Source organism: Clavelina lepadiformis, chromosome 2 (assembly GCF_947623445.1).
Source record: "Clavelina lepadiformis chromosome 2, kaClaLepa1.1, whole genome shotgun sequence".
Taxonomy (NCBI): domain Eukaryota; kingdom Metazoa; phylum Chordata; class Ascidiacea; order Aplousobranchia; family Clavelinidae; genus Clavelina; species Clavelina lepadiformis.
Window position 1 is genome coordinate 17,407,606 of NC_135241.1, and position 15,782 is coordinate 17,423,387.

The 15,782-nt window shown below is 35.2% G+C and overlaps 2 protein-coding genes across 2 annotated transcripts; both read right to left on the minus strand.

The window, feature by feature from the left end:
* Positions 1-2,354: 2,354 nt before the first annotated feature.
* Positions 2,355-5,927, minus strand: LOC143445294 (eukaryotic translation initiation factor 3 subunit C-like). Its single transcript, XM_076944301.1, has one exon. The coding sequence runs from the start codon at positions 5,925-5,927 to the stop codon at positions 2,991-2,993; it is 2,937 nt and encodes a 978-aa protein (XP_076800416.1). The 3' UTR covers positions 2,355-2,990.
* Positions 5,928-5,969: 42 nt separating this feature from the next.
* LOC143445295 (transcription factor BTF3 homolog 4-like) lies at positions 5,970-7,337 on the minus strand. Its single transcript, XM_076944302.1, has one exon. It carries the CDS (start codon positions 7,254-7,256, stop codon positions 6,771-6,773), a length of 486 nt encoding a protein of 161 aa, XP_076800417.1. The 5' UTR covers positions 7,257-7,337; the 3' UTR covers positions 5,970-6,770.
* Between the last annotated feature and the right edge of the window lie 8,445 nt (positions 7,338-15,782).

The following is a 15,782-nucleotide window of genomic DNA, read 5'->3' on the forward strand; positions in this document are numbered from 1 at the left end:
ATAAATGCTGAAATTTGATTTTGGGATCTTGTGATTCAGTTGTTGACCAAACTTAAATTCTCGTTAATGACGTACAGTTAAATAACGCAACCTTGAGCAGGTGTGACTGCTATATATGTACTGATGTAGCCTAATGTTTGCAATCTTTCTCTTTCCTTTTCACTTGTTATTACTGCGCAATGTAACAGCAGTAAGCTTTGCCCAAAATCGTAAGCTTTTGTGTCTGACAATAAATAAAAATGGGAATTTTATCATTTAGTAATATCTATAGACAGAATTTACGCAACTAACAGCAATAGTCACACCGTTTGAAAAAAGGGAACTCATACCATCGTAGCAGAAGCAAAACAAGTTATCAATCTTCATCTGTACCTCGCTCATAAAGCAACAACAGCCGCCAGAGTAGTCGTCCTTTATGGCAGAGATGTTTGTTGCGGAAAACATCAAGCAAGTAATACAACAACGAATCAGTATTTGTCATAAATTAAAGGTTTAAAATCATTGTCAGCAGGTTACGTTTTCACTGAACATAGTTGTTGTTCTTTGTCGGCTGCATTCCAAAAGTTGGTAGCTTATAAGTTTTGGTAAACTTTGTTTTGGTATTTCCGCAACAACAAAATAAACATCTGATTAAATATAGGTACTGTTTAACTTCCAGGGGACCGCCTTTACTGCGAGAAAAAAACTATAAAACCACGTGCAGATGACAATTAGGCCTAGTTCGGTTTTCTCAAAACTAGTTGGCGAGTTGCGATTGTCAAAAATCCAAAACGGCAAAATATTCACCTTTTAGTCTATAGTTCTATACACTTGCTTTTGTCCTAACCACAACAGTGGTAATTCAAAATTACTGCATCAAGTAAACATCGTCATAGCCTTTGTTACATTCATTTAGTTCTTCGTTTACTATCATGCTCATGCCACTTGCTTGGACAATATTCACTGTTTTGCTTGCTTGCTCATTGCTTTGGCGCCCATAGAGATTGATAAACTAGTCTAGTTCGACATAACAAAGCCGTAACCCAAAATATATCTAAAAAACACAGCAAGCATCTACACTATTTAGCCAGAATCTTCCGCAGAGTTGGATCAATTGTAATTGAGCTGAATGTAATTAATTACATTTTTCATGTAATTGAAGCATTTTTATTTTGTGTAATTGTAACTCTGATGCCAAATGCTGACAATTTGTATTACTAAAAAAATACCTGTATGAAAACGATATCCCCAAAAAAGGACATTTTAAAGTGTCCTCTGAGGTCAACCAAATCGTTATGAAAAAGGACAAATCCTCTATAAAAAAATTCTATAGTAGCACTAAATTAAAATCCTGTACGTATCAACCAGGGTGTCGAACCGGAAATGAACCTTTTAACCGGTTTGAGTTTTATGAAAACCGAACCAGAAACCAATATAATAAATTTGTCTGAACCTAAACGATTAAACACTACGCGAAAAAAAAACCGAACGAACGAATCGAGCCTTTCGTAGTTGCAACCACTTTTTCAGTACAATAATTTCATCCATTAGTAAACGTGTTTCTTTTGCTTATTTGAAAACGTGGAAAACCTTACTTACTATCTACTCATGATAAAATTCCTTGAGCTAACGAATTGCTACTTGGACAGGGTAGCTAAAGAAATTTAAAAAATGATTAGCTTGCTGAACCTAAACCAAGAGCGGAATGAATGTGTGCACCCAATGTAGGCTAAACCTGAACCGGATAATTAAAATTTTATAACGCCTAAACCGGAGCGAAACCATCTTCCATTCCGAGTCCGACTCCTTCCCTGGTATTAACTCCTTGCCACGTTTTTTCATTTGTTGGTTGCATGTGAGCATATTTGCGTTCTACGATACTGTAAAGGTTAACTCAATAGTTTAAATCGACATAATTGAGAAATAGCTATTTTGTTTCTTGCAATGCATCAATTTTAAACGATTTTCTAAAATTATTTGGCAGATTGATATGTCATATGTGTAATCGCATAAATAGTTTCAAAAAACCAGGCTGGATATGTTTATAATAAACATGTAACAGCGCATACCATACCAGCTATAATGTCCATTTTCTGCGATTTCACTAAGCATGATTTGGTATAAACATTTACGTTTTAGTCTTCCACAAGATGTATTTAGTCCACAGTTTAGGAACAGGTATTGGTATCCTATCGTTTGGGAGGCTACTGTTGTTAATTATGGAATTGTAATCAATTGGTGTTTCACAAGTGCTTCATAACAACCAAATCACTTTAAAAGCATTTTGCCATACAATGATCTCATGGGATAAATAATGGAAGTCCAAAATTTGATACAGTGTATGGTTTATGTATCTATTTCCAAAATGGCAAAACTGACAACACATTATGCTTTATTCCACTTCCTATGTACATTGTTATCTTCGATGCCCAAATTCACAACCAGTGGCATAATAACAAAGACTTCTATGGCAATAATTTTCCTAATCAAATAGATTGTTCTCATATTTGCAACCAAATAATATATGAACAAATTAATTTTGTTCAAGAACCTAAAATTACGGTAGCTTGTGAGTAAACCAACAAAATTACTGCACAACATCTTACATATTTAATAAATTCAAATTATCAAATCACGAAAAAGAAAGTACAACTTGAAAACACAATAGTATTTAAAGGAACAAATTTCTGAGACTGAAATTTTTCCATAGAAGAAATGTTACAATACAAATTTCATTCCTTAAACAAACATGTGGGTCATTCTGTTTCTGTGAGATAATAATACCGGTCACCTTAAAAATACTTCCATTTAAAAAATATTGATAATTTAAGACTTCTTATACTAATAAAACCTAACATTTTTATAAGAAACCACGAAAACATACCACATTGGTCATTTTCTAGAAATAGACATTAAAGCCACCAATTTATAAATCTCTATAACCCATTATTTCACAACTCAATCAATGATTGCATGCTCAAGCTTAATTTGATGCAAGGGTAGTCCTGCATCTATCTGCCTTGCTTATGATATCCACCAAGGTAACCACCATGGTAACCACTTCGATTTCCTTGGAATCCCCGTCCACTTTGATTTCCTTGATACCCTCGCCCACTCTGTTTTCCATGAAACCCTCGTCCACTTTGATTTCCTTGATACCCTCGTCCACTTTGATTTCCTTGATACCCTCGTCCACTTTGATTTCCTTGATACCCTCGTCCACTTTGATTTCCTTGATACCCTCGTCCACTTTGATATCCAGCTCCAGAACGATTGTTCTGGTAGTTGGAGTTGCCAGACCGACCCTGATAACCTTGACCTCCTGATCGGTTTGATTGAAAATTCGTACGATTTCCTTGGTAGTTGGAGTCTTGCCTGTATGATTGAAAGCCACCGCCACCAACCTTTGCCTCTAATATTCTTTCATTAATTTCAACTAAAGTTGAAACTTTTTCCGATAGCTGCATAGCCATATTCTGTAGACGAGTAGGTTCAGTACGATGAAGAACTAAACTTGAGGATGGTTCATCCCACGATGCAGCTAGCTCCTCGTTGATGATAAGTTTGCTCACTATTTGGTGACAAGCAGGTCTGTCTAATCCAAACATAGAGGACAGCCAATTCAGACTGATATTGTCATAGAACTGACTGTATGTAAACAGGTAAGTACAGAGTGACTCTTCCCGTATCTTCATCTCTAGCATAGATCTAACAGCATTGCTGTTTGAGAAAAGGTTCCAAACTTTGTTATTCATTTTATCGTTAATAATAAATTTCAAACAGGTTTCACAGTCTCCCATCTTCAGTGCCTTAGCTGCAGCAACTACATGTTCCCTCATATTCTCCGGTGGTCCTAATAGCGACTGTCTCTCACTGACACGTAACTGATGATGAAACTGTTTGGATATCATCCGCCTTCTTGCATCAAACTCATGTGCTGCAATGTACGGGATTTCCAACAGCATAGCTGATACCAAGTATACACATTCCAATAGCTCTAGATTGATGTGCATATGGAAGGGAATTTGACGACGCTTTTCCACTTTCTCTTGTTCAGGTGTGATCCTTTCTCCCTGTCTTTGCAAAAGTAAACCTTGAGCAAGAAGTTCTTTTGCTCTCCCCGTAGACTGTATATCCACTAGAGCATGATGTGCTTCCTTCATCAATCCTCTCCTAAATGCACACAAACCAAGTTGAACCATGGTTCTGTTGTAAATTATACGAGTTGGAATATCAGCAAGATCAATCATTTCTTGAAGATGGGACATCAACATAAGGTCGCGTGCTTCATACCACCGATCATGCAAGGAATGGTGGTAAATGTGATGGAGAATAGCCCTGGTTCGAATACGATCAGTGGAATCTTTGGCATAGATGTACTGGCAAAATTGTTTCATCATTGTAGAAGGATCTTCCACTTCTTCATCAACTTCATCGCCTTTGTCTTCACTTGCTGCAGCTTTTCCTTTGACAATAGCCTTGTGATCATATTTGTAGTAGACATATTCAATGAGCAATATATATGCATTGCATATGTTTTGCGAGGATCCAATGTATTCCACATACTTTTTCAGTTTTTTGATAACATTTACAACATTAACTTCTTCACGTAAATGTTTCACGTACTCAGTTGAATGAGCATCAGAATGTTGAAGGATTTTGATGTATTCGCTGTGTAGTTTTTCTACCAGCGTGACAGGGCTCCCGCTAATGCGAAAACCAGCTTCCTTGTCACTGACATTTTCAGATTCAACAGCTATATGCTCGGCAACAACAATGTCTGGGTTATCAAGAAGCAAATCAATGACTTCTTCGACATAACCAAGTACGTCATTCCAGGGTTCAGGTTTCATGCAATCCAATATTTTAGAGTTGTAGTCAAACAGTCCAGCAATGAGATCAAAGGTGAGACGAATAGTCATCGCAATTCCAAGTTTATTATCTTCTGCCACTTGTCTCAACTGTTTAAGAAGTTCCACTTGGTCTTTGCGAATAGTAGATCTTCTCCCACGATTAATTGTAATTTCATTGAGCTTATTCATCACAACCTCATGAGTAATTTCCGTATCTTTTTCAAATAAGGTCACCTTTGCTTTTCCAAATCCTCTGACTTGCTCCCATTCCTCATTGTCTTCTTCTTTCTTCTTTTTCGTGTCACGAGGTTCTTTTCCACGATCTTTTCTCTTGGACTTTTCATCAGCATCATCCTTGACGGTCTTTTTCAAAAAATAATCAGCAGTGAGTTGTCTACCACCAATACCACCTTCATCCGACTCATCGGAGGACTCACTGGTGTCAGATGGCCAATCATCGTCGTCGTCATCATCATCATCATCATTAGCAGCCATTGGTATATTTGCTGGTTTGAGAGGTTTATCTAGAAACATTTTTGCTTTGTCTGATTTGTCAGGGCTTGGCAAACTTTCTGGTACGGCCTGCTCTTTTTCATCTACGTCAGGATTTTCACGATAATCAGTAACTTCTTTTTCAAAATCACGCAGGTATTTGCGAATCTTTTGCCTCAAAGTGCCATGGGCTTTAGAATTGGGTTTGCTCATTTTCTTTCGCGCCTCTTTATCTTGCCATAGTTCATTCACATAATCTTCAGTTTCAACAAGTATCTTGATGTAAAAACGTGGAATGCCCTCTTTCAGGATAACAGCTTTTGATTTATTATAAAACTTGGTGATGTTCTCAAACTCATCCAGTAGTTTAGACATATCCCGAATCTTCTTTACATTCTGCATTAACTTAATGATGTCTTTTAAGCCCTCCCAGCATTTTTCCTTAGCACTGAGCACAACATGAGTAGTTTCTTCTTCATCTTCACTGAGCAGAAATCGCTTTTGTGAGATTGCCTTTGAGCGTGTGGAAGTTACTGGCACATCGTCATCAGAAGAAGTTTCATCAGTATCACTGCTAGATTCAGCAGCATAAAATTTAGACATTGTTAAATAAGTAAGGTAGTTCCCTAAAACAAATTGAGATACCTGCTCAACGATAAGATGATATTTATAAAATTACATTACTCAATGGAAGTCATTCAAAGAGCAACCCAAATATTACGTTTAACTACGCATTCATTATCGATATTTGACAAAAAAGACTCAAAGCAAATATTGTCATCAAAAATATACTAAGCAAAAAGCAACCTCAAGGACAAAGCGATCTTAAACGAGCAGCTCCACTGAAATATCATCGGAAAACTGAGAAATACAACAAACATCCTGTTATAAAAGCCCACCACTCTTGTCGTTTACACTATTATGCTCTTAGAATCCATCATTTTTGTTGTTTACATACTTCTACCACACAATGACACACTTAGGCAATATTTCCAAATAACTGCAAGAACTGTACACATGGTAAAGACCAAATTGCTAGTACAAAAAACATTTCCCAGAATATTAGCTACAGAGAAAACGTCATTTCATTCAAAATGAAACTGAACTATTCTCAAAAGCACTACCTTTGATTCAATAATATTTACAGATAAAATAAAAGTTGTGAAATATTTTTGTGAGTTCTGGAAAACTGCAAGTATTAAAGTTGTACAACTTGTTGTGGAATTGCCTTGTTTCATGCAGATTTTGAGGAAACCCTAAAAATAACTATTTCACAAACATATGGCATGCACAAAAATACGATACATGCATTAATATTCCTGGATGCCTCATAAACTAATTTATTAACATAGTTTGTAAATGCACTACATGTAATATCTGGACAAATAAGAGTTTCAAGTTATGATGAGCACTGCAAAATAAAATCCTCATAGAATTTTCAAAAATTTACATGACTTCAGCTTTAGATGGTTCATCGAAGTTATCGGTTAAATCAGGAACATCCTCATCATCATCATTCTCAACGTTGTCTGGAATTTCCTGGATATTGGGAGTAGTAAGATTTGATCTTGGAGCACTTGACGCCAGCTTTTTCAAGTTGCTTATATCTTCTGTCCCTAATTGATTTAAAATGTTCGGTAACATTTCCGTGATTTGCTTGTTTTCAGCGTGGCCAGTAACAGCGAAAGTATTGGCTGATGGAGATGCCTGTACTTTAGGATTGTTGAAATGGATTACACTTCCATCATCCTTGATCATGTTTACTTCTTCAATGCCAGGAATGTTGTTTACTGAGAGTTTCTTCAGGGCACCTTGAAGCTTTTTATCATCAGTAGTAGCTGTTCGGTACACAACCTTGCGCTTTCTTCGAGCAGTACCCTTTCCACCAATGCGAACTTGTTGTTGCAATTTATTCAACTTATCTTTATTCATTGTAACGGTAATGTATTATCTGCAACCTACAGTTTATGTTGCAAAGCTAGTTTTTAACAATAGCTGAAAAATTTAAAAGTATTTAAAAGCTAAAATGTCTGACCGGAGTTGATAAAGCAATTTAAAAATAGGTCGTAATTAGTCTGGTTGCTTTTTTACTAAAAAAAATGTCGTTCTTCATTTAAATAATTGCCGTAAACAGTATAAATATTATACAAAATAAGTTTTTGATAAAACTCTCAAGTACCACAACCAAAGATCAATTATTTTGCATGCAGAATTTCTATATACAATACTGTGAACAACAACAAATAAAACCTTTTTATGCGCATCAATACAGTCAGTGGTGGTGGTGTGTTGCAACACACCCCTGAAGGAGTTGAGCTGTTTTTATTGTAATGCTATTATCCCTCTCTTATCGCCATTGATAATATTAATTACAATTATAAAATGAAAAAGAGCAAACTGTCAGTTATTATTGTCATCAGATTCAGTGTAATAAGGTCGAGATGACAAAACAACAGATGATCCCAATTGGCACTATCAACTGGGCAATAAAGCAACATTGACCAGGAACAAAGGAATGTCCTTTATTTATTGGCATGTTGGCAATGTATAACATTGATTTTGTGCTTGTTTTGATTAATCTCCTGTTCGAAACAGTGCAACAACAGGAATGTGCACGTTCCTTTCCCGTACAATTCCTAGCTTTGATTATTTGGATCAAAGATACAACCTCATCATTTCATATAGCGCTCAAAAATTTTTGCGTAACATTTGAAATGAAAACAGACTTGTCATACGTCAGAATTAGATGTGACTGAAAGAAAGATTTGACGAAATACGTGTAAAATGTTTCACACCAAGTACGCCTATAAAGGAGTTTTGGCATATTAAAACCATTAACTTAACATAACTTGAAAGCAAAGCTCTAGCAACTGCAGGCCACGAACAATAATCTTTACAAAAAAAGAAGAAATCCTTTTTGCAGACATTTCGAGTTTTGCTCAACTCTTATCAATGCGACAAAGAACGTCTGTGTTTTACCAAAAAAAAATTTCTGTTTTACTTATTAATTAATTCCTTGGAAGTTAAACCATAGATTTTTTCTAATGTAGATTTATGACATCAAATAACATGCAATAATGGAAAGAAAAAAGTGATTAAGCCTAGTACGTTTAAAACTTGCATCAAATTAGTGATGGTATTAAATTGCAGATAACAGCTAATATTGTCAGATGTCCACAAAACCTATAGCCACTTTGCCAACTATGCAAAGCACTCTGTAAAAAGCTACAAACTATTTTGTCATTTTCAGTGAATGCCTTTTCTTTGGCATATTAACACGGTTAAACAACAATTACCAAATGACCAATAAATATTTTAAAAACAAAAATATGCCAGGGTGCCATAGCACATTGTTTTTTTGTCTTGGGCACCTTAAAACCCTCTAGATCAGTGGTTCTCAAACTTTTTTAAAAGAAAGTATGCAACGGTCTCCTAGCAATTTTTTAAACGCCTCATGGTCCCTTAAACAATCAACACAAAACAACACGTTGGTTATTATGGTATCATTGTGACGGGTGTACCTGCTTCTGTGCAACCAGTTCGGCTACGTTTGGTTCCGTTTTAGACAACGAAACCCTAATATCGTGAATCACATTCAACCGGTTTCGAGCTTTTGGCTTGATAGCAAGTAGTGCCTTTTTTTGGAAGGTGCTTCGCGGTCCCAGAAAATTGTCTCGCGGACCACAGTTTGTGAACCACTGCTCTAGATCAGCAGTTTTGCAAGTTCAGGTGGGAAATAATTAACACTTATAATGTATCTTTTTATACACAAAAATCACTCATGAAAGAAGTTTTGTATTACATAAACACATATTATACACCACAGATTATTGTTTAATATGCATTTTGCAGAATTGATGTTAACAAAATTCGATTATATATTATTAAGCTCTGTGTTATCTTGTATTTGTGGTACGCAGCAGATATGTAATAATGACTTCATTACAACAGATTTGTTAAATTGAGGTGTTCGATTAGTTACATTCTGTTATGTTTAGAAGAGAAGATTACATAAGCTTTAGCCAAAAAATTGTTACAACCAAACAGGGAAAATTTGGGTTTGGTAGTTGGCGTAAATGGGAAAACGGATGATAAAGGTTAAGAACCACTGCTATAAATGAAAACGAGCCAAACATGTTTTTAAACTTTTGTTCTGCTAATACACTATGCATTCATTGTATTACTTGCACAAGTTTGGTACAACAGAGAGACAAAAATCATCGACGTGTTCAGACAATAATATTGATATTGCCTTCATTGTTTGTTATCATGCAGAGATTTTCTTTTGCTTATCCCTAAAACTTATTGGGCAAGATTGTATATTGAAATACGATGTATTTTAATTTGTACAACGTATTTTATTTAACAAAATACTTTGATTGTTCGATTGTATTTTCCTATTTAGGTCATGTTTAAAACGTTAAAGTTAAATAGATTAATTCTATTCTGTAACAGCTAAAATTAAACTTACAAAAAAAACTTAAACTTGGATTTATATTGCTGTGAGAAATTAAAAAAAATTTTTGTTTAATATTCTTCTAAATGTGACATCAGTAAACATCGTGCACTCTGCAAACGATGTTTTTTGTTTTCTGCCGTAGGTTACCGCGTTGTATACAATTTGCAATGGTTATGTTTCAAATGTACTATTTTTCGTACCGCATCGTTTATTTTTCCCCATTAACTGTGAGGAGCAACATGTATGATGCTAACCTCATTATAGACTGGTCAAATAAGAAATGCACAGAATACATACATTAAATTTTGAAAGTTTCCTTAAGCTTCAAGGATTCATCGGCAGTAAAAAAAACAAGCTAAAAACCTTCGAGAAATTAGTTCCATCGTTAATTATAAGATAATACTTATGCTCCAATCACAGAATTATTTCTAGCGCTGCCCTTCCCTGAGAATCATTGAAGATAGCAACTACAAAAGAACCCGTTATTTTCACGAAGACAAGAAAAAATATTTTATTTTACGAGAAATGTAAATTTTTGTCCTGGTCGTTGAACATTGATACTGATGGTTTTAATTCAAAATAATTCTTTAAGTTAAGTTAAGTTAAAGCAAAGTTTAAAATAATCAACTAGAAGTAAATACAAACCAAATTATAACATTTAAATGCACCATACGCAAACTCTTACTCATACTAGGATAGGCTAGCCAATTGGCGAAAAACTTCATATAACGCGAAGTAAAACGTGAATAAAACAGCTTCTACTGATCACACAGCCATGGTTTTTATATCATTAGAAGCAAAATTTTATTCTCCATATTATACTTTAAAAACGTAATTTTTAATCAATATCTTTGAGGTGGTAGCAAAAGTTGCACCAACACTTTTTGTACCAGTGTGCGAATGCAAAAAACATGAATTTCACACTTATTTAAGCTAGTTTTATTGTTTTCTGATTGGTTAATTTTACTTAAGTAGACATCAAATATTCATTAAGCCTGAAGCCCTGCCAAACTTTTGTCATAAAAAAGGCATTTTTCAGAAATAAACATACGTATAGTAAGTTATGTATGTCTCAAATAGTAAGTATTGTATACTGATTCTAAGCAAAGGCGCCTTTTAATCGTATCGTATAATTTTTGCCATTGACTGTAAGGAACGAAAAGTAAGGTGCTATTCTTGTTAGAGCATACTCAAGCAATATATGATAAATATTTTTTCTAGCCATAATACATATATTTGACATATATGTATTATGGTCTATATCAGCGGTTCCCAAACTTTTCTAAAAATTTTGCCTGGCGGACCCTTTGAAATTATTTTGAAATTTCGTGGCTTTATAAAAATCAAAGAATGGTATAGGAAAATTGCAAAAACCACACAAATGAAAGAAAAAGCAAAAACTATCAAATACGATAAGCGTTTAATAGGATGGGTGCACTTGTTTTGCTGCAATTAACTCATCAATGTTTGGTTTGGTTTTGAATAGCGCAAGTCTCATGTCGTGTACTATATCCTCCCTCTAAAACTGCTTCAAAGCTTTAAAGACTAATTCTCATTGCGGATCCTCTGAAACTGCTTTACGACCCCAGTTTGGGAACCGCTGGTCTATATGGGTCTATACCGTATTCCGCACATAACAAAATATTAAGACCAGGTTAAAAGAAAACGAGCCAAATTCAAGACATCGAAGAAATCATAAGTAGCGAATCATTTTATTTACTGCTAAAGAACATCGGAAACTTTAGATAAAAGAACATCCAAATCCACAACCGTCAATCAATGTTCAACATCGACGTGCAATCCGAGCAACAGGACAGGAACCAATTTCTTGCCTTAGTACGAAATTTAGCTTTTTTTGAGTACGGTGTGTTTGTCTTGATGGAAAAAAAGGATAATTTGTAGGTAGAAACTTGAAAATTGGACTGTTAACATATAAGGGCTTTAAAATGTTGCATACGAAATTTCATTTAGAAATATGGCAAAATTTCGCTTACTGGGTATTTTTGCATATTGGCTAGCCTACCCTATGCTGCTGACCACATAATGTGACTTCTTATTGAACAATCCAGTGTGTAGGATTGCCACTGATAAATTGATAAGTTATTGCAAAATAACAACTAGTCAACATATTTTCAGATTTTTTGTTTATCACATATAGGAATTCATATGCAACTTATCTGAATTAAATTTTTACAAACCAATGGCCAAAACGTTTGTAATTTTAAGTGGGTCAACATTTCCATTGTTAAGTATAGGTGATCGAAAAAATCTTGCCGCCCAGACAGCAACTCGAAAAGGGTCTATGGTGGTGTGGTGTAAACCCCAATTCTTTGGTTATTTATTATAAAATGGCTTTCAAACAACTCGTTTTCTCTGTTTATTATAAATTTACGTGAAGATAAAAAGTTCGGCAGTCACTTTGACAAATCTCGTGCGAGCAGGTGTCACACGTTCCATTGTGGCCTATAAGTCTAATTGCTTTATATACCAATGACTTTTGCATCAGACAGGCTATTCAAAACCACCACTAGCAAAATAAGTCAGCTAGAACTATACGAGAAAATTGTTTCGTATATTTCAGGATTTTTTAAAAGATAATTCGTTAATCTATCTGTGTCGGTACGGTATACCGGTATAACAGAAAATTAATGGACTAGATAAGCGTGATCCAGTGTTGACTGCATTTTAACATCGGGGTTGGTCACTTTGGCTTGAATGCAAGAACCATTTTAACAAATTAGCTTAATAAAGTCCATTCCCGAACATTCAAAACTATCAAAAATCCCCAACCTTAACACAGCCTGATAACGACATTCATCTCGTCCAATTTTCCAAGAGCAACCGCGTGTAACTGGCGTGTGATAAAAGAACGGACACTCAACTGAATGAGCGTTTGGTAATAAAAACCTGCAATTTTGGATAAACAATGTATGTTATATTAACATTCATAGTGTATGTGTTAAGTTAGACAGACGTCGAAAAGGATTCTAAGTGTCATACTACATTATCTATCTATTATTAAGTTAAATCGTTTCCTTTACAAAATTGTAAGTTATTGGTATTTTTTCAATAGGGGAGTATATAATGAATGATGAAGGTGTACCTGCTAGATTTTATTCTTTGGCTCAAAATTATTACATCATAATATTCTTTGCCAAACGTGTTCATAAACAATACAGATTTTAATTACCGTTACTCTTACTAAAACTGAATTTCATTCACGGACTTTCAACGCCTTGCGAAAATGTCGCAAGATAGCCTATATACAAAAGTTGATAATTACGTAGCGATTGGGTTCGCTTGTCACTTGATAATATCTAAAGAGACGCGACCGACTCACACCTCGGTATATATTTAACAATGCTCGTGTATATAGGCTACACTGTTAAGCTGTGTAGACTTTGCGTTTGTAGTGCCTCTTTAAAGTGACAGAGGCAAGCGAGACGCTAAGTTTTTTTTGAGAACTTTCCCACCATGCCAACGAAACAATTCTCTTTTGGTCGTTAGGTTATTTCAAGGACCTTCCACTGTTGGCATATCATACCTGGATATATATTTGCTATACAATATACACATTTTAGAACACCCGATTCGTCAAGGATTAGCCCACAGAAAAGGGAAAGAGGAACGCACGGATTAGCCATTTGTATGAGGTAACGGTAATAATTCCATCATTTAAAGTAATCGTTGTAAGGCTAATCGTATGTCGAATGAGTTATCCAACCAAACGACTGTGGCTGGTCATTGTACGGTACGATTTGATGGTGTAGGCTACTGAGATCTAGGCTATAGCGATATGTATGGATAAGGTTTGTATAGTTGGTCTTTTGTGGAACATTTTTTATAATTAGACCGACTTTATCAACTTAAATTAAAATGATGCCGTTAAATTCGCTAATAAGTTAGAATTTGAGTACAATTGAAAGCTAGCATTTTTATTTTATTAGCAATCACCGCATTCAATTAGCATTGCTTAATATATTCACTTATGGCAGCCAATAATATAGTCCCAATAAAAATTGCTCGTTGTAAAGGTTAAAAGCCAGATGCAGATATAACGATGACCGCAGAATGTCATTACGTGTATAAAATAACACCAACATGTACAGTAAGAAACATTGAGCGGAGTCATTCAAAAATTTTACTGTGCTATGTAAATAGGCCTAATTATAAATTTAGACATTTTCGTATGGGTGAGGCTAGGTTTTAAAGGTACCATCGTAAAGGTAAAGAAATTTTTTTTAATATGGGTGAACAAAAAAGCCGGAGACACTGGGCTCGATTTTTTAGCAGACTCGCTCAAAGTTTCAATTGAATCTACAATATAAAACATGATGATATTCCGTCGCGCAGATAGCGAATCGATCTAGTAACTGTTAATTATGCAGTAATTAAAGGTTGTTTTAACTGCAACAGTTTACAGTTTTTTGATATGTTTAACATTTTATTCCTTACAATTTACGGTGTTTAGCTTATAGTTCATGCTTTACCAGTTGTTTGAATAAATGTTGCTTTGCTTCGTGTTGCTTTTTTGTTGTTTTGAGATTTACCATCTTGTTAGGATTCTGGAAGAATGACGGTATGGTGATAATTCTGACTCTTGAAGGGGCGTGCTCATCCCAGCTTCACAGGCGGCTACAAAACCAAACTGGTGCGATACAGAAATGTGACTCCAATGAAACCGTCCTTTATTCGGCGACGCTAGAGAGGGTAGAAACTCGGTTTCTTTTACAGAATCTGCGAGTACGAAAAACACACATACCGCAAACAAGACACTGATCACTGTTACGTAACTAATTACACAACAAAGGTGGTAGTGTACGCTACAAATCTTCCCCGGTTTGAAGCGTCCGTGAGTTAAATCGTCCTTGGGTTGAATCAACCTGGAACCTTTTTTAAACAATTACGTTTTTAAAGTTAGTTAATCTTGCTTAGACCTTACCACCAACCTCGACAATGATACAATATGAAATTTTAAAAACGATATCGTTAAATTGTCCTATGTCTGTCAGTCAATCAAGCGAACCATGTGGTCCAAATGAACCAAGCGGTCCAATCGACCTTATCGGTCAGGCCGGTGCTTAGATCAGGTTTAGGCCAAGAGAACCTGTCAGACTGTCAGTACTTTAAATTTTTCTTGGCATTTTGTAAACGAATCGTCAGCGTAAATTACAGATTCTGTTTAGTTCTATTAATGGCCTTTGGTCTGAGTTTAAACAGCACAAACTTAAAAGCAAAATGGATATGGTATAAGTTAGACTACATTAACTCTTTTCTGCTTGATTCAAGTCCCTGCCCGCTGTGGAATTGCCCCCAAGTTGGTCTAATAGGCTCAGAACATTTTCAAATGATAATAACTTAAGTGATTGGGCTGTCAAGCTGAATTTTTATGATTTTTACCAGAAAATCTTTAGCTTAACAATGATTGAAATATTGTTATTGATTGACATAGTCTTTTGTAGAGTAGCAAAGTCAGGTCTAGGTTTACATAGTTTTGGGCTGCCACTATTTCACCGGAAAAAATCGTGCATTTAAAGCAATTTTTCATCGTTTTTTTGTAAACCTAACTTAGATATTACAACACTGTAACCTAAACTGAACCTAAATCTACCTTCTAATGTAAATCTAACTCCAATAAAACCTTAACTGGCTAAAATCAACTTTTTGCATTGCCTTTCTCCTAACTTAACCACTTATCTTAAACCAGAGGCTGCGTGACCTACATACGGTGAAATAATCACTTCAATAGCGTTGTCATAATTAACATTTCAATGCATGTTCAGATTTTATAAAGTTAGGCCTAGCTTTATTTGAAAAAAATTGCGTATAGGCCTAACCGCTCCAAAAGATTACAGTAAGAACACTCTCACAGCTGGATAAAAAATTGAGGGTTCGCATTGGTACATTACGGTAGCCTAAAACAATATCCACTGTTCCTAATGGGTCACGTTGAAAATAAAAAAGTATATAGCTTCTCTTTTTTTATTTACGAAGTGGCT

Coding starts and splice junctions, on each gene's coding strand:
- LOC143445295 (XM_076944302.1), bottom strand. CDS start 7,256: ATGAATAAAGATAAGTTGAATAAATTGCAACAACAAGTTCGCATTGGT.
- LOC143445294 (XM_076944301.1), bottom strand. CDS start 5,927: ATGTCTAAATTTTATGCTGCTGAATCTAGCAGTGATACTGATGAAACT.